General features: G+C 39.0%; 1 protein-coding gene across 3 annotated transcripts in view; it reads right to left on the bottom strand.

The window, feature by feature from the left end:
* vps41 (VPS41 subunit of HOPS complex) overlaps positions 1–25,490 on the bottom strand; it is a 150,125-nt gene that overhangs the window by 52,113 nt on the left and 72,522 nt on the right. For all 3 annotated transcript variants that reach the window (XM_003222333.4, XM_008112861.3, XM_062958094.1), the window contains 6 exons: positions 25,348–25,410; positions 22,574–22,639; positions 11,622–11,741; positions 9,443–9,589; positions 8,062–8,128; positions 4,400–4,497 (listed from right to left, as the gene is read on the bottom strand). In XM_003222333.4, the coding sequence (XP_003222381.2) occupies positions 4,400–4,497; positions 8,062–8,128; positions 9,443–9,589; positions 11,622–11,741; positions 22,574–22,639; positions 25,348–25,410 (561 nt within the window). The remainder of the gene's footprint in view (positions 1–4,399; positions 4,498–8,061; positions 8,129–9,442; positions 9,590–11,621; positions 11,742–22,573; positions 22,640–25,347; positions 25,411–25,490) is intronic.

Here is a 25,490-nt window from a genome sequence, read left to right as displayed (position 1 = left end):
GTTTGGTCGAGAACTTTGAAGCATAGGAACCGTCTGTGCGCCTCTCGTATTGCCACGTGGAAGTAGGCGTCTCGTAAGTCTATGGAGGCAAAGTAGTCTCCCCGCTGCAGCATCGGGAGGATAGAGGCAATAGAGACCATCCTGAATTTGGAGGGGCGGATGAATATATTGAGTGCCCTTAAGTCCAGAATCGGGCGTAGCCCGCCTCCTCTTTTCGGGACTGTAAAGTATCTGGAGAAGAAACTTAAAGGGTCCAGTTCGGGAGGGGAGGGACGGATAGCGCCTTTGGCCAGTAGCGCTTCGACTTCGGCCAGTATCTCTGGGGAAGGGTTTGAGTGGAGAACGTGACCTGTAGGAGGGAGGTCCATGAACTCTAAGGCGTAGCCGTCTTGGACAATGCGGAGAACCCATGCATCTGAAGTAATAGAGTCCCATTGATTGTAGAAAGGGGCTAGTCGGTCTGCAAAGATACCGAAGGGACGAGGCAGCGTGGGCTCTACAACGGTAGCGGGCGAGGAGCTTTGGCAGGGGTTGGCGTCAGGTACGCCGATTAGGCTGCGGAGGAGCAGGGGTGGATCGACCGCGTTGCTTTTGCGGATGAGGTCCCCGGCGAGGTTGGTGATGGGCTTGATTGTTCGAGCCCGAAGGCCGCCTGAAAGAATGGTGTCTGAAAGATTGCGGCGGGAAACGGCGGGAACGGTGCGGGAACCAGCGAGTGCGCTGAGGTTGAGGTTGGTCGCCACATTTAGACGCAAGAATTTTAAAGTCATGATTAGACTTGAGTTTGTCATCGGTACCGGCGTGAAACAGTCCGAGCGCGTCAAAGGGAAGGTCCTCAATGACCTGTCTGGAAGATGAGGAGAGACCCGAAGACCTCAGCCAGGCGTGGCGGCGAATGGAAATCGCGTGGGCAATCATTTTACCCGCAGTATCACCTGTATGCTTCGCCATTTGTATTTGGTGGTGAGCGAGCGAGTCTGCCTCCTGTTGGAGGGTAGTGAGGACGGAGCGGTCTTCGTCCGACATCTTAGCGAAGAAGGGCTGCGCCTTCTCCCAGATAATTTGTTGGTAGGCACCCATGCAGGCTCCATAATTCGCCATGCGGCAAAGCAAAAGGGCTCCGGAATAAAGTTTTCGACCCACGGCGTCGAAGCGCTTCCCCTCTCTGTCGGCCGGAGTATTCGACTGACGACCTGAGGATTGAGAGGCCTTAACGACCAGGGAGTTAGGGTCGGGATGGTGTTTGAGCCACTCCAGGGTATCATCGTCGGTACGGTACCAAGTCTCGATCCTCTTCGAGGTCGGAGGAATGGAGGAAGGGTTTTTCCAGGAGGCCTGGATAACGTCCAACAGATAAGGCAGAAAGGGGAGAAGCGTGGCCGGCGGAGCTTGGGCCTGCACCCTTTTGAAGACTGGGTCAGACACTGCTTTGGAGGTTTGCTTGATCTCCAAACCCAGGGCGTCGGCCATCCTGACCATTTGCTCAGCGAAAGCGCGAACATTGTCAGTAGGAGAAGGCGGGTCCGCCTCATACGCGTCGTGGGGAGGAGAGAGGTCGAGACCGAGAGAGACCACCGAGGCCGAGAGGACAGAGTCTGGGCGGTCGACATCAGCATCTTCCTCCTCAGCCCCTTGGGGGGACTGAGGGGGAGAAGACAGCACAGTCTCGGGAGGAGGCAAGGCCTCGCGGGAAGAGAGGGCCGGAGGCCGAAGGTCCTTAGAGGCTGAGGCCTGGGCTGCCCGAGCCAGGCGAGCCGTTTGTCTGCCACGCTCCGGTGTCGAGGTGGGAGGGAAGAGCTGTTGGCGCGACGAGCGAGGCGGCGCAAGGGGCTCCGGCACCGGCACCCTGACCACCGTTTGGGTAGAGTGGTGGGGTGAGTCCTGCAGCTCCCCATCAGACAGGGGGTGCAATGGAGACTGAGAAACATCTCTAGGCCTCTGGGCTGGTACAATAGGAGAAGACCTTCTCGAGGAAGTTGTCGAGGAAGATGGCGGGTCTTTCTTTGAGGAGGCCGAGGAGGAGGAGCGCTGAGTTAGCCGTTTCTTCGCCGGCGGTTGCTTGGATGCAACCCTCAAGGACTTGCCAGGTGTGGGAGGAACCACAGCTGAGTCGGATTGCGCTCGACGAGACTCCTCGTGAGCCCTTTTAAAGGCTATTTTGATAGCAGAGGAGGACGGAGGGGAACCGATACGAGAGCGGATCGAGGTCACCGAAGCCAGAGAGCTCGACGTCGAGGAAGGTCCCACCTTTCCGGAGCGGGTCGACACGGTCGCCGTCGTCACAGTACACGGTGGTTTGACCGGTTTAGCGGCCCTGGAGGTCTTGGACGCTCTGGACGAGACCGAGGAAGCCTTGGCTGCCGGAGGCTTAGTTGGTGGTGCCGACATAGCTCTCAAAGCTGAGGACGCCGACGTACCCGACGTCGACGGAGTCGGTTCTGGCGCGAGAGATTTTTCGTAGAGCGCCGCTCTAAGCCTAGCGGCTCTGTTCTTTCTGGCCTGAGCCGTGAGAGCTAGGCAAAAACGGCAAGTACTGACCACATGAGCCTCGCCAAGACAGAAGAGGCACTTGGCGTGGCCGTCCGAGTCAGGAATTTTAGCAGCACACTGCGTGCAACGCTTGAAACGAGTAGTAGACATGCGAAGAGTCCGAAGTGAACCTTGCGGCGGAAAAAAAGGAACTGGAGAGCGGGCGCCTGGGGCTGCCTTATATGCCCCTTGGGAAGGGGGGCGTGGTTACCGCCAAAATTTGAACTTCAGCTTGGAAGAGTTTCCGTCGGAACCTGCGCAGGCGCAGCTTCTCCATTAGTGTGCATTCACAGAGTACACGAAGAAAAAATGCTATGTCAATACATCTTTCCTCAAATAAAGCTTTAATTCCTATTTATTCACACATAGAAGACTAATAATATACAGGAGCAAGTCATACTAACTGAAAAGTGCCTACTGGTGATTTGCAGTCTGGCTCCTTCTCTCTCTTATTACCTCTTTCAAGTTTTCTACAACCATCCGAATATTGACAAGAGAAGTATTGCTCTGTATTCTCATTATTGGTAGTAATGATGCTATGATGATGATGATGATGATGATATTCATAGCCTCCTTTTCTTTCCTGTGTAGCTACCAGGAGTGCAAAATGCCAAAATTCTTCCTCCAATAGGAATTTTGTTCCCCCATGAATTTTTTTCATTGCCCAAACTTCTACCATTGCAAAACGTTGACAATTATTCACTTATATATTTGCTTTGTTCGATTCTCTTGGGGATTTTGTCTGCCCCTTCTCTTTAAATGCTCAACAATATTTCACAGAATCATAGAGCTGGAAGAGACCACAAGGGCGATCCAGTCCAACCCCCTACTATTCAGGAACACACAAAGCACTCCTGAGAGATGGCCATCCACCCTCTCTTTAAAAATATCAGGAAGATTCCACTACACTTTGAGGAAGTGTATATTATTGTCAGACAGCTCTTACTGTCAAGAGGTTCTTTATCGATGAAAGCTTTCTTCCTGTTGGTTGAATTCATTGCTCTGTATCATTATCTCTGGGGCAGCAGAAAATAAGCTTGCTTTCTCCTCAATATTTCAAAAAACTTAACTTTTAAAATATTAAATTACTGCAATGTCAGAAATAAGGATTAAAGAAAATTAAAGAAAATGTCAATGGGAGCAGAATTCTTAATGCTACATGCCTGTTTTCTTTCAGGGAACTCAAAAGATAACTCATCATTTCTTCCCTATTCATTGCATCTTAAGCTGAGAGAATGTGATTGGCCCAGGGTCATCCAGTGGGCTTCATCTTTCAGTAGGGATCTCAATCTGGGGCAGAAGGACAAGAGAATGTGAATTGGTAATAAGTAGGTTGGACCTCGGAGCCCTTGGTGGCACAGCGGGTTAAACTGCTGAGCTGCTGAACTTGCTGACCAAAAGAGTGGAGTGAGCTCCCACTATTAGCCACAGATTCTGCCAACCTAGCAGGTTGAAAACATGCAAATGTGAGTAGATCAATAGGTACCACTACTGCGGGAATGTAACAGCGCTTAATGCTGGCCACATGACCTAGGAGGTGTCTACAGACAAAGCCAGCTCTTCGGCTTAGAAATGGAGATGAGCACCAATCCCCAGAGTCGGACACAACTAGACTTAATATTAGGGGAAAACCTTTACCTTTGTTATACCCTGAAAGGAAAGGGCCCACTAAGAGCATCTTTCCAAAAGCCACCAAACCTCAAAACATGGGAGTCAGCATTCAAAATAGGAGGAGGAGGAGGACCATCTATAAACCATCTTGGATTACAGAAGCACCTGAACATAATCCTTATCACAGTGCCATGGGAGTCATCAGCAGCCACTGGCTTTATTTTTTCTGGTTATTCACATATGTAAAAAAAATACTTACAGTCTTCTCTGATATCTCCTTTACATATGAAAGTATGACAAGCTGGTCACAGAGTGGTGCAATCCCACTGATGAAAAACTCAGTGTTGAATTGGGATACTGAGAACAGAAAGAGAGACAGAGGCAGGGTTTAGTGTTAATCAAAAGTACTGGTTTGCTATCATTAGAAAGAATATTTATGTAGTTCTTCTAGTATGCAAATGAATTTTATAATCCTACTCTCATTTATGTTAATCACATCCCTAAGAGAAAGATCAGCATTCATCTAACTTTGTTTCTAAACACTCAGTTTTGATTAATACTGTTATTTTAAGGAAGGGAAAGGTGCCTATTTTCTTGGGAGAGTAAAAGGCACGGGGACTCTCAAGTATACTCACAGATAATTATATATATGTGGCTTTCCAACTATGTTGTATGTGTGTACCACATGTATTCTAGATCTTTGCCCTTCTTGGCTGATCAAACAGGCCAGAGGGAGACTAGCAGAGTTGGTGAAGGTGGTGGTCAATGACACCTTGAAACAAGGCAAAGTTCCAACTTGCCTAAAAGAGGCAGTTGACAGACCTATATTTAAAAAGTCATCCTTGAACCCCTCTATAAGGGACAACAATGGGCTAGTGTCCAGCCTTCACTTTTTTCTAAGCAAGGTCTTGCAACGTGTGGTGGTCTCCCAACTCCAGGGATTTCTGGATAAAACACATTATCTAGATCCATTTCAATCTGGTTTCAGGCCTGGCTATGGAACAGAGACAGCTTTGGTTACCTTGGTGGATGACCTACGAAGAGAGCTAGGTATCTGCGGTGGTCAGGAAGACCTTTGCACAATTAAAATGTTTCAAGGAGCACATTACTTCTGTTTAAAAAAATGTGTGCCAACTATGCCCCTTCCTTGAGAATCCAGATCTGGCCACAGTGGTAAATGCCTTAGTTACATCCTGTCTGGATTACCGTAACGCACTCTATGTGGGACTGTTGCACTCTAGCACTGGAACACCCCTTTCACCCAACACCACACCAGAGTCCCATACTCCAATAAAAGAATGTTTATTAAAGAATGAATATAAAAAGGAAAAAGAGTTGGTATAAAATACAATTCTCAAAAACAGCCAGAGTTCAATAGCATTAATCCAAAGTTGCCAGGTTAGGACACAAAATCCAAAAGCATAACATTACTCCAAAAGTATATCCATAAACATGAAGACAGGAACTTCTCCAAAGATACAGAGGCATAAACACGAACTTGAAACAGGAACGTGAAACAGGAACATGAAACAGAAACCTTAACAATATATGAACCAAGAACTTGGAATCATAAACAAGAGAGCAATCTCCTTTAGCAACGTTGTTTCCTCTGAAAGGCCTGAAAGCAAACCACTCGAGGTCTTATCTCAAATCCTCTGAGAATATCTAGTCTTCTGGCTTTTCACGCTCAGCTTTCTCAGGTCTAATCTAGTCTCCCTTGAAAACTCCTCATCTTCCCAATGCCTTTTCTCAAGAGAACTTGTACTTTCATTTTCCACTCTTGCCTGGGAATAAGCTGAAGAATCCAAACTTCAACTTTGTCTGCCTGCAATTCCCTTCGAACACTCAAAAACCCCTCATTTTGGAACGCATTATCCCCCTCATTCTTTGGGCATTCAGAAAAATCCTCTGATGCTTGCCAGGCTACAACCGGGGCTGCCTCTGAAGGGTGTATTTCATAATAGTATGTTCTATAGTATGACAAAACTTAAAAAGCAGTTGTTCAAAAGGCCTCTTCCTTTCCCCAAGGAACCAAGCAGCAATCCAATGTAAAATATATTAATACAATGCCTTGCTGGAATATACCGTTATCATCATATACATTGTACTGTGTCAGAAACACAATTCAAGTGCATCAGTTCATTTTAAGTGGGAAATAACTGGTCCTGTGGTGGATTCTCAGATGTTGCGGTGAAGACTTAGGCGGGCACCAGTTCACCTCTGTCATGAGCAAAGGTTTTTAACACAGGTACTCTAAATACTCTGGATCTGCTTTGATTTTGAAAGTTAAGCAAGGCCAGCAATCGTTAGTACTAGGGTGGGAGACCGCCAATGAATACCAGTTACTGTAGGATATATGTCAGAGAAAAGAACTGAGGATTCCTTATCAAAGACAAGTCTATGAAATTCATGGGGTCACTACCGGTATTCGTCAAAAGATTGGATTTTGGGAAATGGTCATTACTCAGGAAGAGGTGTATTAATTTTTAGTTATTTAATTCTCTCACACAAGAATGGAAAAATGTCTCCTTGCTACACAAGCTTGCAGGACTTTTGTGCATTTTGCAATGATTTTTCATATTTTGGAAGGGGATTTTGTTTCTAAAAACCAACATATTTGAATAGCAAATAATGTTTGCTCTGCAAAAGCAATTTTCCAATATAACTCACAACCTCAGAGGATGCGTGCCATAGATGTGGGTGAAACATCTGGAGAGAATACTTCTGAAACATGGCCATAACAGCCCAGAAAACACACAACAACACTGTGATTCCAGCCATGAAAGCCTTCAACAATACACCCATATCCTTTGATTAAACAGCATTCCTACAAATGATCATGAATCACTGTGAATACAGTCATACATGTAAAGCTATTATTTTATACGACAAACACAAAATATTGGTGGAAATTGGGCAAAGTTGTAAAATTGGTTACAACAGAATCAGAGGAAGGGAGGAACATTCCTCCGCTCACTGCTATTTGGTGTAGGTTCAGTCTTGCTAACCAATCAGCTCTCAAGGTATTTGATATGCGAAGTTGCCATCAAGAATAACAACATTCTAAATCATGGCACATCACTAATTAGAAAATAGCAGCTTAACATTCAGGAATCTGAAAAAATGTTCTTATACAATACAAAGTTCTTAAGCAAAATTGTGTCAAAAGATACTGTAATCTTTATTAAGACATTGATAAACGGCAACTTTATCTCAGTCTCATTGAAGCCATGTTTAAAAGAGTAATGTTCACAGCATCTGCCAGAGCTGGAATGCCATGATCTGAAACCAGAATGGGGAAACCTCAAACAGATTGTTAGCAGCTAAGTGAGATAAAGCACTGATCCTCAAATATGTAAGGAAGACTGTGGGCTAGAAAGCAGGAGATAAAAAAGCTGTCTTCACAAATACTCCACCCTTACAATATATTCCTGGACAGATTTATGACAACATAGCTCTTCTTCCCACTCCAACATCTGCCATGCCCATGGTATGCCTAAAGAATATGCTAGAGTCCAAACTGCAAGTGTTCACTTGTCAAAAAGACACAAACACAACCATTTTCTGAAAGTAGTTTTAACAGTGATATCCAAATAGTCATATTTCAGATACCATAATAACTCATCAAATTTTCCCACGGATGTGACCAAGACAGTATGCATCATTACCCAAATGCAGCACTTTATAATAATCACCAGAAAGACACATTTACAGAAACTGATCACCAGTTTTTGCTTATTATAACCAGTTTTCTACCTAAAAATACTCAAGAACCTTACCAAAATGTTTTTCATATAGTAAACTTATGCTTCTGCAAATATTCATTTTTAGGAAATAAATCAAAACATGAAGATGGTATGGTCTGAACATTTATTTGTGAAAAGCTTTCTGGAAGTTATGGAAAATATGCTATTCTCATACCAATTTCCACATAGCGACTAGGCAGGTCTCGCATTTCACTTGCGTGCCGTTCTTTTACTGAGCATATCTATAAAATAAAATTACTGTATTAATTACAGGGGTTATCTTGTTCAATGAAAGACAGCAACTTCAGATTTAGGCATAGGCAAATGTGAAGGTTACAATTTCAATGAAGATGACATTTTAAGAAACAGAGCGAGCAAAGAAAACTTAAAGAAAGCAATATCTTAGGTGATAATTAAATCCTGATTATATTTTTGTTCCAAATATAAGATTAATTTTGCTTACCAATTTATCTCTGCTTTCACTGATTTTGTCTGACTGTTGTATCAATAATAATAAAATAGGTAGCTGTGTTAAAAGTCTGTTTGTTGCCAGGAACAAAGTGCCGTGCAGCACTTTTAACAGATTTTTTTACAGCATGAAATTTTTGTTTTATAATCCATGTTATCATATGCATGGAGCATAATCTCAGATGTCTAGGTATATATGCACAGTGCTCAGGGTGGGATCAGAGAGAAATTGGAATGCAAAAAGAGACTTATGTTACTTTGACACTTATAAAATATATATCTTCATCTTGATTAGAATGATCTATTTTATCAGATGCATCTGAGAAATGAAATATTTTTGTTTATAAATATTGATGCCTCCATAAATTTAATAGTCTTTAAAATGCCTGGGAACTGTACATTGTTGTTATTTCTTTTTCTGTACAGTCACTGCAATACACAAATTGTTTTCAGTGGCCATAATTCTAGGTCAATATTATGAGGAATGGCGGGAACATTTACATTACAGCCATTCATTCTTTTTAGGGTTTACAAACATATTACAAAAATACCCTTTCCAGAGCTTTATGATACAGAAATTTGTTTAGATCCTTTTAATTTTCATTCTATCTTCTGATCAAAAATTTAGAGGTTGCCCATGACTTCTTTGAAAAAACACTGGCTGAAATCCTGCAGTCACCATCCCAGTCTAGATTTCAATGTCTATTGAAATAAGGCCTAATGCAAAACAGTTGCCAAAATATTAATGCTCAACACTTTCTGCCTAAATTAAGAAGAATTAATGAATTGCATAATTCTATTGTAATAGGTCTTTGAGCACAGCTCTTGAAGACAAAGAAAGGACGATCACCCCACAGCACTGCAAATTGCACACGCTCAAAGAAATCCGTCTGACCACTGGGCATTTGTCATTATTCCTTCTTATGAAGGTCAGCCCAATGACATTTCTATGGCAGCAGGAGTTCTCTGCACAGTAGTCAAATCAAATTCCTTTCTTTTTTTCTCCCTATTACCTTTGCTTTTCAGAAATAATCCTCTGTTTGTCTGTGATAGCAGCAAGCATTTATTACAAAGACAGGTAATTGTACCTTTACTGAATTTCCCCAGCCAATAATCAGTGTTAAATTATCTTTCCAGCAAAGGCTACAGGGATACATATCAGGACGAAGGCTTATATCGTCTCGGGGCACATTGGTGATTCTTTGCTTCGCAATCACATCAAGTATCTTCACACCCTGGAAATTTAATACACAGTAAGAGAATTCAGTGTGGCATCTCATACGCAAGACCAAAATCCAGATATATCATAACACAGGTTATACCAAGGAGGCATTGTGGTTGTACAGGTGAAACAGAAAGGATCCTGGAGGGTGCACACAGAACTGGAGTCAGTTGGAGGAAAATGCTTATATCAGTCTGTGTACTCTATAATTTTGCCTGAAAGTATAGTTGCTATATAAGCAAAGCAGGCAGGTAAGCAGCAACAGCGTAATCCCTGTAGGCACAGTTTAGCATGAGGACCCACAGAAAGAGCCATGTTTAAAAGTTATACGCCCAGGTATACTATAATACCTCCTAGAAAACATGCAAAAGAATGTATTGAGTTCAACATCATTCTTTATTTTTATAGCATTGCTTCAAATTATCAAAAGTTTGCTGCCAGTACCCCATAGAGTGCTAAGAAGCCAATTTCCTTCTCAATTGTCTTTCTCCATGCTCGGGAAATTCAGTTACAAATTCTTCTTGAGATTCTCAGTTCTCTCCCTGTCACTGGCATCTTTTCCTCAGTGTGACACAATTAAGGCATCCTCTGGGAATATGTGTGACAGCTGAAGTGTCACCTCTCATGGGAGGTAACACAGAATAATAATGGTTCAGAGCACCATACAGAAGCCACAAGTTATAGCACGGCAAGGCAAGGAGATGTGTATGTATGAATTTGTGCGTATACAAACATATACACACACTTAAGTGAACTAATATTTTAAACCCAAATTAAATTAAAGGTGGCTTTCAACATTCTTGTACTTTTGCACTTTACAGTGGTGGTTTTCTGTTACATTTGATCCATTTTATTTGGCAAAATAAATCTGGGTACCGGTACAGCATTTTCTGGATGATGTTCTGCTCAAGAAGCTCATTCTGTATTCACTCACTACACAACATCTGTCTGTATCCTCTTTAGGTTGTGCTGATGTTCAAATGATGCTGTATTTCCTCTATGCCTAAACCATAATCTTTTGTTGCTGCAAAAAAGGGATATTTCAATTCTTTCTAGTTATTTTGAATATGTTGAATATAGCTGCACTCCGTGATTGATGCTGAGCACGCCTTGCTTCAGTCTAATGGTTAATTAGGCTCTTCTAACCATAAACTGAAATCAAGCACACGGCAATTAAAGGAGAAATACCATATATACTCATATATAAGTTGATGGCAGGTTTGGGGGCCAAAATTATGGATTTTGATATGACCTGTGGATAAGAGTCATTCTATGGAGAGAGGAAAGCACAATCCTGCCTTAGGAGATCAGCCACCTGTAGTGGACACCAAAATTTCCTCATCGAGGTATTTTTAAAAGCCATCATGGCACAGAATGTAGAGGGAGTCGGTGTTTCTTTTACACTCTCTCCGGCTGGACTAAGTTCTTGCTTTTTGCCACTCACTCGGAGAAGGGGATTGTTCCTTTTCATAAAGAGTCATGGTAATTATTCACATTGTCATGTGGATAAGTTGACCCATTTTGGAGCGCCGATTAATTTTTTTAGACTTATACATGTGTGTATAGGATATGCTACTGATTTAACCACAGCAAGAGGCACCAATCTTTTGTTAAACTAACAAATTGAACTATGCTTTTATATAAAAGCTCTCTATTATAAAAAGTCTAACTCCAAATTCTTTGCTGAGTAATCTACTGAATGTCCCCTAAGAGTACTATTAAATTTTATAACCACTCTTATTCTTAGTGGCTCGGAACAGAAAAAAAGTGGCAAGAGTGTCAAACAGAACCTGCCTTGTGACAACTGTTGCTGGTACACTTCTAAGCCTCTTTTCTTTTCTGTTTTAATTCAATTAAAGATGGTGCATTCCTTCTATGCAAGAACCATTACCAAATGTTCAGGTGATCATTAGAAAAAAGACAGAAACATAAAAAAACTGAGTCACGTTAAACATAAAGGTAATTAATATATTTGCAGATAGTCCAATAGTGCAATACAGGAAGTTACCTATTAACTTAAATGAAGACAGCCTTGCAGTACCTACCATGTTATTGGCCCAAGCGATCAGGTTTCCTCTCCATTTGACACTTCTGATATTTCCCTCTCCTTCATGTAGGATAGATGGTTTCCACCTGTTCATCCATGTTCTTTCGTATAATAATAACTAGAAGGAAAAGGCACAAGATACAGCAGTTTTTGGAGAAACAATGGCAGGAAAGGATCAATTTTAAATAACTGTCATCAATATGTTGCCTCATAAGGACCCAATATGGTGGCAGTAAAAATGTCAGTGGCAAATCTACTAAAACATGTAAAGTGCAATGGGATGTGTGTCAATTTTCAAATGAGGATTAAAAACAAAAAAAGCACTTCAAGATAAATAAAGAAGCAGATTTGATAACATAGTGCTAGGTTTGTAAGTAACTGCAAGTCACCGTTCTGCGTTCCCCACATTCAACCTTTCGAGAATGGCTAGTCAGAAGCTTTTCTTTCCACTCTCAGCTAATTGTGGAATTTTATTATGTTTAAGCACAATCTTGAGACACAGGTTTACTTTCACAAGTCAGAATCATTAATGACTATTTGAAGATGGCTTGTTTTGATAGTTTGCCTAGGGTCGGATAAAACAAGAAACCAAGATTTCCTAACATAGTTATTAGTAGGAGTTTGGAAACTTTTCCTTCCATTTTAAATTAATCTTGGTTTCTCCTGTCATCTGCCCCTGGGTAAAGGATTGCACATGGCACAGCATCCGATTCTCATTCATTTCTCCTTTTATATTTGTAACACATACTCTTTCAGAGAGTCCCTCTTATCCTGGATGAAAGGTCACTTGAAGATAAATATATATTGATATGGAAACTTTCAGTTAACAATGATTACTCGACTGCTTAAAAATGGGTTTAGAAGCATGCAGAATGTCTATTATATATATAGCCACAAGAGGGTGCCAAAGGACAAATATTTGAAATGAAACAATTCTGAAACAATTTTTAAAAGTAGTCATTGCAAGCCAGATTGAGGAAGTGCAATGAATAAAATACTGCAATGTAAAAGGAAAACTAGCAGCCCGTTTTACACATTAGTTTAACTGAAGTGCATAGAGTTCATCACCTATTTGGTCTGGTAACTAGTACTAAGCAACATTGAATTAATATTATACAAGCTGTGGAGTGGATTAGATGTGAGGCAAAGATATGGAAAACTATTAAACTCAATAATCTATATATGGACAAAACAAATAATTACTGCAGCACATACCACCTTGAAATGCCACACTATACAAAGTCAGAATTGTCTAAAAAGTGAATTGAATTCTACGGTCACAGGAGCAAAGAAGAATTTAACTTGCATATCAGGAATTACAGAAAAGCTTTTCCAACTAAACCGTCAATTCCAATGTATTTAGACATCATAAAGGAGCTGAGTACCAGTGCTAAGAATAGCTAATCAGAATTAGATTAGAAAACTATTTCTTTGTTTTACTATATTTCTATCTCACCACGAAGGGTGACAACTGCTGCTCAGCAAATTTATTTAAATAATAGAAAGTAGAATGAGTGGTTATGTTATTCAAGTCTACCATATGGAAAATTTGAAATTAGTATTAAGTTACACATTTCCCCTGTAATAACTAAGAATAAACACTGGTTTTAATGTCTTCCCTGCTTATGGCAATGTCGGGAGACTTCTGCCCACCCCACGACTCAACTATACCCACATCAGCCCTAGCTAGATAATCATGTTGGAAGTTGTATTCCAGCAATATCAAGAGAGCCAGTCTCAAGGATTGAAATAATAATGGGAAAAGGAGGACTTGGAAGACATTTTTGAATGTATGCTGGATACTCCTAGAAGATTACACTTTAGAAAAGAGGTGTCAAACTCAATGCATAGAGGGCCACGTCAGCTTTATGGTTGCCTTCAAAGAATTGTTGAATCCATGGATGGCTAATCCATGGACACTGAGGACCAATTATATATATTTTTACATAATGCACTTTAGTGCTTACCCAGTTTGGGACCCCAGACGTTATTGCACGACAATTCCTATCACTTTTGATAATCCACCATGAAGATTGGGGATAATGGGAATTGCAACCCAATAGAATTTTAAAGTCAGACATTATATCCACAAGCTTTGCATCCAAATCCCACTATCATAACTAAACAGAACAAACTGCAGCCTTCCAGATATTACTGTATTACAATTCCCATCAGATCAAGGCTTGATGTCTAATGAGGAAGAAAGCACAGGATTTATATCCCAGCATCTGGAGGGTCAAATAAAATGGCATGGCAGTTTGTGGGCCTTGAGTTTGACACATGTGACTGAGAACCATTGCTTCCTTGTTCATAAAGTTATTAGTTAAAGTTGTTAAATGGTGAACTGGGGATTTGAGAACTTCTAACTTCTCAACAATTCTAATACTGACAGAAAGATTTGGAAACTTATATTTCATTCTTTAAACCGTAATATACAAATTCAAATTACTCATGAAGTGCAAAATAAATTCCAGACATGGAACCAGTTTCAGAATATCAAATGCATCTATTTTGCATAATGTAATAATGGAAAATACCTACAATAAAAATAAAGTAGAAAATGAAATCAGTTCTTATGTTTGTACTTGGGTTGCTTCAAACTAATTCAAATTCAAAGTTCTCCCAAAGGTATATGTATTCATGCAAGAAACACAAATATTAATATTTGTTAAGTTCTATTTGTTTCTGATCTATTCATCATTAAAGATGATAAAATCAATAGGAATACTTTACTCTGAAGACGTATTAATAGGGTATATGCATTTTTGAAGCCAACTGGAAATGAAAACAATGGCTAGTATTATAAGAGTTTGTATATCATTACTTAGACATTTAATTTAATCAGGAAATTGTACTTGTAATCCAGGGTGGCTGCTACCAGACTCCACAATAAATTCTTTTTTATACTTAACAAACCAACAGCCACAAGTAGAGTTTTCTTAGGAAATAACTTGGCACAAACTTAACATGTAAGAAGGGGATTTTATGAGGTTTTATTTCTTCTGGAAGTGTTTCATCCAACAGTACAGTGTCAGGGAGGAGATAACAGAATCCTACACTCTTCTATTCCGTGTTTATTTTGATTTATGTCTAACCTTTTCCTCGGGATATAAATAAAATCATGCATATTAAATGCAAAGTAAATCAGCTATAAAATTAAGACCCACATTTAAAACATTTTAAAACTCTGCATTAGTGATAAATTATGTTGTCTTCTATATATCAGGGCTTGGGAAGCTTATCTTTACCCATGCTGGCTGTGGAAGTTTGGGAGTGGGAGTCTCGAAAGTTAACTTTCCCAAACTTGGCTGAACCCTAGCTAGCATTGCATTATGAAGGATATTTAAGGCAGCATAAAATATTCCAGCTGCATCCAGTCCAATGAAGAATTTTGCGTCAAGAGGGAGAAATCTCCAGAGTAACTAATCACACAACAAGAATTGCCAGACCAGAAGCACTGCCTGTCTTTCCCAAAGTGGAAATGACTATTTGTGGCAGCATTATCTCACTGGTACTACAGCAGAAAAAGGAATCAGAGGATTTCCAGTGTTCTTATAAGTTTCAAATGCAAGCCTCGGTCATTAAAAGTCAGTCAAAGGGTCTTCTGTTTCATCTTCCTGGAAGAAAATGTTATATAAATGTATTTAAAATGTATTAAAATGTCTTCTAGATTCCTGAGTTACTTTGCAATTAAGCAAGGCACAATCTGAATTTCATTGAACTGTTTTCATACTCTGCTTTATTATGTTCTCTTATTATGTTTGGCTTTACTATGTTATTGTATAAGCATTTTACTGGATGTTGTTGTGTGTCTTGTATGTATTTTATTTTGTTTTATTGTAATTTTCTGGGCATGGCCTCATGTTAGCCGCCAAGAGTCCCTTTGGGGAGATGGAGGCGGGGTACAAAAATAAAGTTATTATAATTATTATTATTGGTTTGCATAGCATTTTTCATCTTGCTTTCCAGATGCCTGTTGTTCAGGTCATTGATTTTGTTGGACAACACAGAAACACATTATCCTAATCTTAAACAGAAGGCACTCTACACATGGGAATGATTACATATAACACTAGAGCTGAAAATATATTCCATAAAATGAAGCCATATTAAATCTCTTTCTTTTTCATCTCCCACAAGAGTGTGTCCATAAATATATGGCTGTTTTGAATCCCATCTCAGAAAAAGGTGATTTACGGATTCAAGTAATTAATTAATTAAGAGAGATAACAACACTGGTGTCCCTTAAAGGGCTGCTTTAACAATAAATAGGGCAATACATGTGACATTCTTTAAACATTTCATGTATTCTGTATAACTGTTTCAAAGATAATGTTCCTTCTATATAACAGGAGAATGTTACACCCACAGACTCTAAAATATAAGCAGACTTAATCATTTTTTTAAAAAAAAATCCCATGTTGTTAATTTAGAAGCAATAAGCAACATTCTCCAGACATTTAATAAAATATTTTCCTCTCCTACTATATAGCCATGGCGAGACTGAAAAAAGGGGGAACTTACAGCAATTTCCAGGAGCAGCTATACACAGAACATTTTTTTCGTTAAAACAGTTGGTTAATTTATTTAGTTCATTTCCTACATGCCTATAATATTGAATTGTCATTATCACAACACTGACAGCGATTTAAGCTCAATGGGAGCGAAGTACAGAAAGAAGAAAAACTGTTTTCAGGAGAGGGATGTTTTCTTCTCTTTTTGGCTGGAGAAAGTATTTTAGGGTTTTATTTCCCATAAATCCACATCCAGGCAGTCAGCATTCTCAGGACTTATATTTCAATAGCAGCAGTAGCTGCTGTTGTAAAACCACTGCCTTGGCAATACATTTCATTCTCCTTTTCTGGTTTCTGCTGGTAAATCTCTCAAATGTTTTCTTGATAACACAGCTGTAGTTAAGCCACATGTCATATCAGTCCTTGCATATACAGTGAAATCATTACATAGCTAGTATAATATGAGCTAATGACAGCAAGGTTTATGTTGTTTTATCATTTTCTCCATTGATAGCACATGCATTGACTATATTTTTACCATCTGAAGTCGACTTACAAACAATGGTCCAGGAAATGCTGGTATTTCTCACAACCTCACCATGGTGGGTAAGCCCCTCAGTGAGAAGGTAAACAATAACAGCAAGCTTTTCTGAAAGCATGATCATTGCTACTCCTGCTCCTCTTCTAAGCTTGGAAAATCCCCCTTTGTGGGCTACAACTCCAAGTTACAGTTGGGGAGACACAGACAAGTGTTAATTACCAGCACTAAACTGGCAGGATCAGGCTGATCGCCTTTTTTGTATGGAGCATCAGTGAGTCAGAATAGAGCTAGTGTTTCGAGCCAATGGAGCTTGTCAAGCAATTAACGCTAGTGCTAATTACTTGTAATCTCTGTCTTTAGAGTGTTTAGAAGGATCATTCATTCAGCTCCAGTGTCAGGAACAACATCAATGGAATGTAATTTAAATTGATCATTTCCAAAAGCCTGCTTCCTAGAACAGAATGCATATTAAAAGAACAACTCATACCCAGGCTGTGCATTGTGTGTGATGTTACTTGTCACTACAAGGCACATAATCGGTTCTCAACACTGTGTTTCTGCCTTGAGGAAACTCAGCAGAATTGCACGGAAAAATAAAAAATTAGCATTGAAGTACAAAAAGCACTTCTGTATATGAGTGAGGAGGTTGAGAAGTGTGTGGTACAGGATGTTGCAGCTGGGAGGTTGCCAATATTTCTTTTTAGAGGCAGGGCTTGCATCTCAAAGTTCAGCTTCTTAGGAGGTTGGCAATGAAATGAGAACTCTACAGTACAATTTGGCACATGTTTTCAGGCAGAGGGACCCATTTCAGCCTGTTGCAACAAAAATAAATTGTTTTATCCAAAGAGAACACTATGTAACATGATTTTTGTTCCTGGGTTATAAATGTTGTTTTCTAATTCGTTCTATCATAAAAACATGGTAAAATTTATTAAACATCCTGCAGCACATTTTGCTATAGTATTTCAATGATCTCATAGAGTCCCAACCAATCCAACATAGTTTGTGGAAGTCCCCAAAAACGGAGTTTCCTGAGTATAACAACTACTTTCAAAGTATGAATAATTACCACACAATTTAAACAGAAAATAACACTTTCAAACCCGGAACAGAAAATGTTTCATATTTTGTTACATGGTGTAATTAATGGTTGCATTACTGATTAATTTACATCTTCTTTTTCTGATACAGTAGAGTATCACTTATCCAACATAAACGGGCCGGCAGAATGTTGGATAAGCAAATATGTTGGATAATAAGGAGGGATTAAGGAAAAGCCTATTAAACATCAAATTAGGTTATGATTTTATAAATTAAGCACCAAAACATCATGTTATCCAACAAATTTGACAGAAAAGGTAGTTCAATACGCAGTAATGCTATGTAGTAATTACTGTATTTACGAATTTAGCACCAAAATATCACGATGTATTGAAAACATTGACTACAAAAACACGTTGGATAATCCAGAACGTTGGATATGCGAGTGTTGGATAAGTGAGACTCTACTGTATTACTAATTTTTTTTATTTAGGGTGTTTACTCCTATGTTATTTACTAAAAGAAATATTGGGGAATGATTAACATTGGTATGCCCACTTCCACATTACCTTCAGCTGCTGATGTGTACATTTAAAACAGGATCTACAATACTCCTAAAAAGAGCAGAGATACTGGAAGGTTCTATCCACATATATTGCATTTTCAATGGGAGAATGTCCTCATATGATCAGATGCTCAGAGTGCCCATATGAACTGGTCACAAAATGTTTACAGGTTAGAGCAGGTCTCCCTAAACTAAGGCCCATCTGTCGAATAGGAACTTTAGATACCGCTTTATGCGGGTGAGGCTAATTTAACTAATTTACATCACCATAAAAATGTCCAGCATGCGGAAGAATGAGGAAGTACTCCATCAAGGACTCGGTGTCACAGTGGATGATGAAGCAGCAGCACCCCCATGGCCGGAATCGAGCATACCCTCATGAAGCAAGAAGCTGGAAAATGTTAAATTGCCTCTGTATCTCTATCTGTATGCCGTATGTCTAATGGCATTGAATGTTTGCCATGTATATGTACATTGCGATCCGCCCTGAGTCCCCTTCAGGGTGAGAAATAAATAAATAAATAAATAAATAAATATACCTGGCCCCTGCCCTCAGTTTTAGATTTAGGCTCGCCCAAAGTCTGAAATGACTAGAAGGCACACAACAACAACAATCCTAATTCACTTGACTATCTCATTGGCCAGAAGCAGGCCAACTTCCCACTGAACTCCTGATAGGTTTATGTTGGTTAAAATTGTTTTTATTTTTAAATATTGTATTTTTCTTTCATTGTTGTTGGATTTTTTTTTTTGCACTACAAATAAGACATGTGCAGTGTGCATAGGAATTTGTTTGTATTTTTTTTCAACTGATAATTCGCCCCCTCAACAGTCTGAAGGATTGTGGACTGGTCCTCTGCTTAAAAAGATTGAGGACCCCTGGGTTAGAGAATGCTCATTTCTACTTGGTACAAGTAGAAACACAACATTATGCATATATTTTCAGAGGCCATGGATCCAACAAGCTATTACTGCCAGTGAAGACTGGATAAGTTAAGAGAAGAGAGTGCTAAGCTCATAGGCAAGTAGCAGATAAGTAGTGTGAAGTTCCTATATCCATATTCTCCTACATTGTTCTTGTTAACAGTACAAAATATTTGTCCAGTGGAGTATTCAGCATATTTATTTATATTTATACATTTTATCTCTTACCCTTCTCCTAATATGGCACCCAAGATGGTTAGTGAGAGGAATTTAGAGGGTGAGAGAAACCAATTGATGCTAATGAGAAAAGAAATTTAATTGATACTAGTGTGAGCAGCTCCATGTGCTTATTTTCCTGTGTACATACTTAAAACTATCACAATAGCCAACCATTCATATATTCCAGAGCTGGTCTCTTAAAAGTGAAGGAAATTATATGCTCTGCAATCCTTTAGTACTGTACCTTGAGACCGAATAAAAGAAATCTCTAGCACAAGCTCTATGCTAGAAATTTGTGATACTGCATGATTCATTTATACCTTTTTATGCTGAAATTGAAGCAAAATAATATGGCTATGCTTTATGAAAGCTCCTAAAAATAAAAAATGGAGGGATGAAGAAGGAGGAGGCAACAAGGCACAACAAACTTCACCACAAATGGAAGGAGAGACCTGGCTAGCAGTCACCTACTCCAGTTTTGATATAAGAGTGATAAGTGGACTCACACAAACAATGACTCATTTAAACATTCTAATGGTCATTTGGTTTGAGACAGCAATTCAGACTAAGAAGCTATTGAGGCAACAAATGTGCACACGATTTAAGGTAAATCGCCCAATACCTGGATAGAGATTGCTATAGTATTTACTCTTACTTCACTTAAATGGGACCTCTCAGTATTTACTGACTGACATTTTACAGCTTACAAAGCAATCTGCCTTTCTTGTCTGGTACTCTTCATCTACCAACGCAACGCCAAACAGCTGACTACCCTATTTCTAAAAATGGACTCTGCTGCAAACAGCATCCTGACAATTTAATAATTTGTCAAAGTGATCCAACCAGTTATTATGAAGCACATATTGTAGGGTTCAGAGGTAAAGGTCAGCTACTTACTCACAGAGCAAATATAAACTGGATTCACTGACACCAAAAACAGGGCAATTAAAAAAAACTTAAGAGCTAGGACTTTAGAGAGCAAAAATATAAATTCTGTTACTACACTCAAAACTGTGTCTGAAGCTACTAAAATATATTTTTTGTCACCAGGCTTACTTGTTATATAATAACTCTACTTCTCTTGGCCTAAAGAAATTACCAACATCTTTACATTTTTCAATATTGCCAGGTTTTATAAATGTTTAAGCTACATAAAAACAAGAAGTTTTTCAACTAAATGGTTTTCCTTCCAAATAATTTTTGAAAGTTTTAACCCTCTGGATGCTACCGAGAGGCTTATACTGTGTAAATACAACGTTTAAACTAGTAGGTGGAAAATGTGGGAGTTCTTTAAGGGTTAACTGAAGAACACCTTGATTTCAGCTTTCCCACCTTCATTTAGCAAGCTTTCACCCTGTTATTTTTAAGATTAGACCCTCTTTTAAAGGTAGAAGGTTATGGCCTACAATAGCACTATTTCTCTTTTCTTCTTGCCTCAAAACTCCACCATCTTCTTTGGCTGGGGATGCTCTGTTATTTGCAAAGTATTATTATTGTAGGGTTTGCCATCACCTGCCAAGTGTTCCATTCAAAACTTACTATACTTAATTGCAGTGTGAAGGGGGCAGGAAGTGTTCTGTTGGTAACATACACGTCGGTCAAAAGGAGATCACTGGTTCTACCACAAGAGGCTTTTAAGAATATCCAGTAGGCTCTCATGTTAACCAGCACCCATGGAAATTGGGAGATGCTGGATAAATGTAGCTGGTTGCTTGAGAATTACTATTAAAAATAGACCTAACAAATACAATACCTCATACTATACCATACCATAAACTCTGGTTAACTTGATAATAATATTGAAATAAGGTAATTAAAAGCAAATTAAGACAAACATAATACAGCACAGTTTTACTGTGCAATGTATTGTCTTGTTTACTTAAGTTGTTTCATAATTTATTGAGTTGTTTTTGATATGTATTTGATATGTATTGTTGGCATTGAATACTGGCCGTTGTTTATTTTGTTTTAAGCCGCCCTGAGTCCCTTCGAGAAGATAGGGCAGGCTATAAATAAAGTTTTATTAATTAATTCATTGCTGCTTTATAAAAACAGCTTTGTAAACATAGTATAATTTCTTTTATTTTGATTTTTTTTGATTGGTTGTTTGAGAGTTCTGGATGCTACAGTTCTGATTAACTGCGAGACCACTGTATACTGTTCAGACTGAAAAAAGCCATTCATATTTGAAAATACATCTTCTGGTCAGGAATGAAACACTATGTCCAAAATCTCACGCTTATTATGGTCTTGTTCAGTTTTATGATACCTACTGTTATTGTACAAACTTTCTTCAATATTTAAAACAACACTGGTAATTGATATAGCACTCTTGAGAGTTCAAGGTGCTTGACATACATTGTAGACCTAAAATTCAGGACCTTGTGCATAGCAGTTTTTACATAGTTATGTAACAAATGAATTTTACAGCTGCCTCTTTAAAAATGATTTGGAATATGCACAAAATCTAGTTGTTTGTTATTAATAGTTCCCCAGGCAACAACAGGGTCTCTTGAAAGTCCTCAATTCATAGGGTCACCCCAAATTGAGGCTAAGTTGATAGCACATAAAAGCAAGAGGCAGCATTTGTTTGGATGATTTCTGTATTTCCCTTCATCAAATTATCCCATGATACAAACACAGGTGCACAAGATTTTTGGTCCTGAAGGTTACAACTAGTGGTCAAAGCATTAAACAATCCTAATACAGTTGAAATTTACTTAGATCATTCCCCCATTTTTCACTTGATGGCTGACGAGGAATAAAAAATTGGCAGCGCTCTCTGGGACTTTCTCTGGACCCCAATAAACCACCGATTTTTCACATGTAGCACAATTAAAAGAAACAATTTTTTTCAGATTAATATTCAATATACTTCAAATCAAAATTCAATACTTGTTTAAAATGTCAACAGGCAGGAAAGCACGTAGGATACTGGGGCTGATTGATCTTCATCTGACATGCAAAGTTTTTAACTTTCAGTTTTTCAGCAATAACAACAAATGGTGTTTCTTTCTAAATTAGGCAGCTGAACTTAAAAAGAACTTCTTATGGTGGTGATGGTGGGGAATACAGAGAATGTGTGTCCCTTTAAATTATGAACTTTGCTATGAATTTCACAGTGTTACAAAATCAGGTAAACTTACTTTGTTTCCTCCAGTTACAAATTGCTTGCAATGAGATCTCACAAACTGAGGGTGAACAGCAATTATCTGAGCATAAAGAAGAAAAAATGGATTATTACTTTTTGGTTTAGATTTTATGAGTTACAGGATATTCTGAGTTCACAGGGTTCCTTTAACTTATCAGCAACCAGTTTGCTTTTGTAACTAAAACTATTTACGATTTTTTTGCTTGTTTCCTTTGATTTCTTCATAGAGAATATGTTGTGATGGAGGGAGGGGGGAAGATTTACCCATCATGTATTACTGACTGCTGCACCTGCACAGTGCTGTCCAGTGGAATTATTCTGACACATATAGAAGCTACTGGAGTAATAGCCTTGAGAATTGGAGCAATCCTTTGACACTGCAGGGGGTCACCTGCTTGTCCCAGCCCTGAAAAGATTCCAGGATAAAGTCATTGCTCAGATTCTGTATGATGCTTCTCTCTGGAGATGGGGCAACTCTCATGTGGCTAAACTGGAGACCCTGCACAATACATTTCTCAAGGAACTATCAACGTTTCCACTTGGCATTTCTTTAGTGCTACGTCAAGCAGAGGTTGGTTTGACATCTAATCGATCTTGTATTCATTCAATTTTATTTAACTACTACCAAATTTCAAAAGATTCTTCAGCTAGGCTCTTTCTCAAAGTATGTTTTGAACATCTATCAAAGTGCAAAGTTTGGAGTTCTAGTTTGAATTCAAAAGAGAAGAATTGTGAACACATTTTAAACCATGGTGCATAACTGGATAGATTTGTTCTTAACAATTCAAATTCTTAAAAAATGGTATAAAGTATACAGTATAAATTTGACCATCAAAGGATTGTTTATATTTCTAAACTTAAGCAAACTTTTACAGTCCTTCATTTTCAAACCATGCCTAAAACCATGATTGATAGCAGATATTCTCATACCCACTGCTCTCTGTCTGTGTATTTGTGGAGCGCCAAAAAGTAGAATTTGTTACATTATTTGTTTTTTTGCAAATTACATTAAAAGCCAAGACCCAAATTCTTGGGATATAGTCTCTCTAACCTACATCCCAGCAATGTGTCAGAAAAGATTTTCTATCTCCTGTGTAGTAATAATTCCATGGTAACACGAGTTTTCGCTTTCTGCCCTAGCAGCAATGAAAATTCGGGCTAAATATATTGCTGATATTGCTGTTGATTGCTATGGGTATGCTCTTAGCTAATTTAATTTTATCTAATCTGAATTGCAATATTTTTATATTGAATGTGTTATATTGTATTTAACTGGTATTGAATTTTAATAGGAAAGATCTGTAAGTCAATTATTTTATGTAATATTTGTACATTTTTATATTCTTGTACTTTTAAGGTTTATGGCAGTGATGGTGAACCTTTTAGAGACCGAGGTCCTAAACCGTGTGTGTGTGTGCCATAGGTTCACCACCACTTGTCTATGGTCTAGGCATTAATAAACAACCGTGCAACTATACATAAACAAGAAACCACTGCTGGACACATGATGCTACACTTAAAAAGGACACCTACTAAAACATTTCTATTTTGAAAATCAGGAGTAGATTGTTTTAATCTTCCAATGGACCTCACATTCCCCTTAAAAGTGTTCCACCCATTGGTGCTGGATCTGACCAAGATAAATAAGCCAATTATATCTATATTATAAACTATTGTTGCTTTTTCCATTGTTATTTAATAGTCATAGCAGCTAGTGGCAAGATGATGAAATCTTGGGTATAAAGACAGATTTTCTTTTCTTTCTTTTACTATCATCCCATGTAATTATCTAAATGAACTCTCCCTGTACTCTGAGGGACAATCCTGATCACCCCCCCCCCCCCCCGCATGCTAATTAACCATTACATTTTACAGCCCCATTCAGCCCTATGCATATCTATACATTTCAACAGACTTAGGACTCCATCACACTAGAACATTTATCTACTTTAAACCTAGTTGCTGCCTCCTGCAGAATTCTGGGGTTTGTAGTTTAGTGAGATTCAGGACTTATCTAGCTGAGCAGTTTAAAAGCCCCTTTAGAAACCACAGACCTCAGAATTCTGCAATAAACATCAACTGGATTTAAAGTGGATCCACACTCTAGTGTGATGAAATCCAAAGATGAGGAACATGTCACTTCTTTTTCTGGGGCAGGGGGACTAATTTTAGCTCACCTAAGTTTAGCTTCCAGTTTTCTTTTCCAACCATGGGTAACTCTACTCAGGTTCCCTGAATTTGGTTCCTCTTGCATGTGGTTTTCTATCCATTAGAGCACAGATCACAGCACAAGAAGAAATTTGCCCAGTCAAATTTCTCTGTCTGATCCTCTAAAAAACTCTATAACATGCATAGGATTAGTGGTGACTTTCACATCAGAGGAGTGATAATGCTGCTTTGATTTGTAGTGTAAGGATCACAGAAGCTATCCAAGGTGCTGAACTTTATCCCTATGTCAGACCTTCCTTTCTTGTTCCGAGCACTCTGCTACTGCGCCCCTGACAATTCGCTCCTGTGCCACTATCACTCCCTCTCTCTTGTCCCTTCCATGGTTTCTTTAGGGCAATGCCCCTGCTCCACTGATAAATAAACCATTTGTTACAACAGCAAAGAAGTATCTGGAAATCATGAAGAACCTTCACGTATGCTAAAAGTTTCAAATGGCAGTATGCAGTGCATTTCTCTCTACTTTTAAAAAAAGAGAATGTGACACGACTATTTGCTGAATGTTACAATAGCACGTTTGTCAAGAATTAACCAAGTACTTACTTTAATTGGGCAGTCAAAGGTTTCCTGGAATTCCTCCCCTGTGTACAATCCAAACACCTGCACCTAGAATTAAATGACATACTTTAAAACTTGCATTAAGTTATGTATTATTTATTCCACTTCAGAAGTCAAAAGGTGAGTGG

This window comes from Anolis carolinensis, chromosome 6, assembly GCF_035594765.1.
Source record: "Anolis carolinensis isolate JA03-04 chromosome 6, rAnoCar3.1.pri, whole genome shotgun sequence".
NCBI lineage: Eukaryota > Metazoa > Chordata > Lepidosauria > Squamata > Dactyloidae > Anolis > Anolis carolinensis.
Note: the sequence above shows the minus strand (reverse complement) of the source record. Positions and strands in the feature narration are given on the sequence as shown.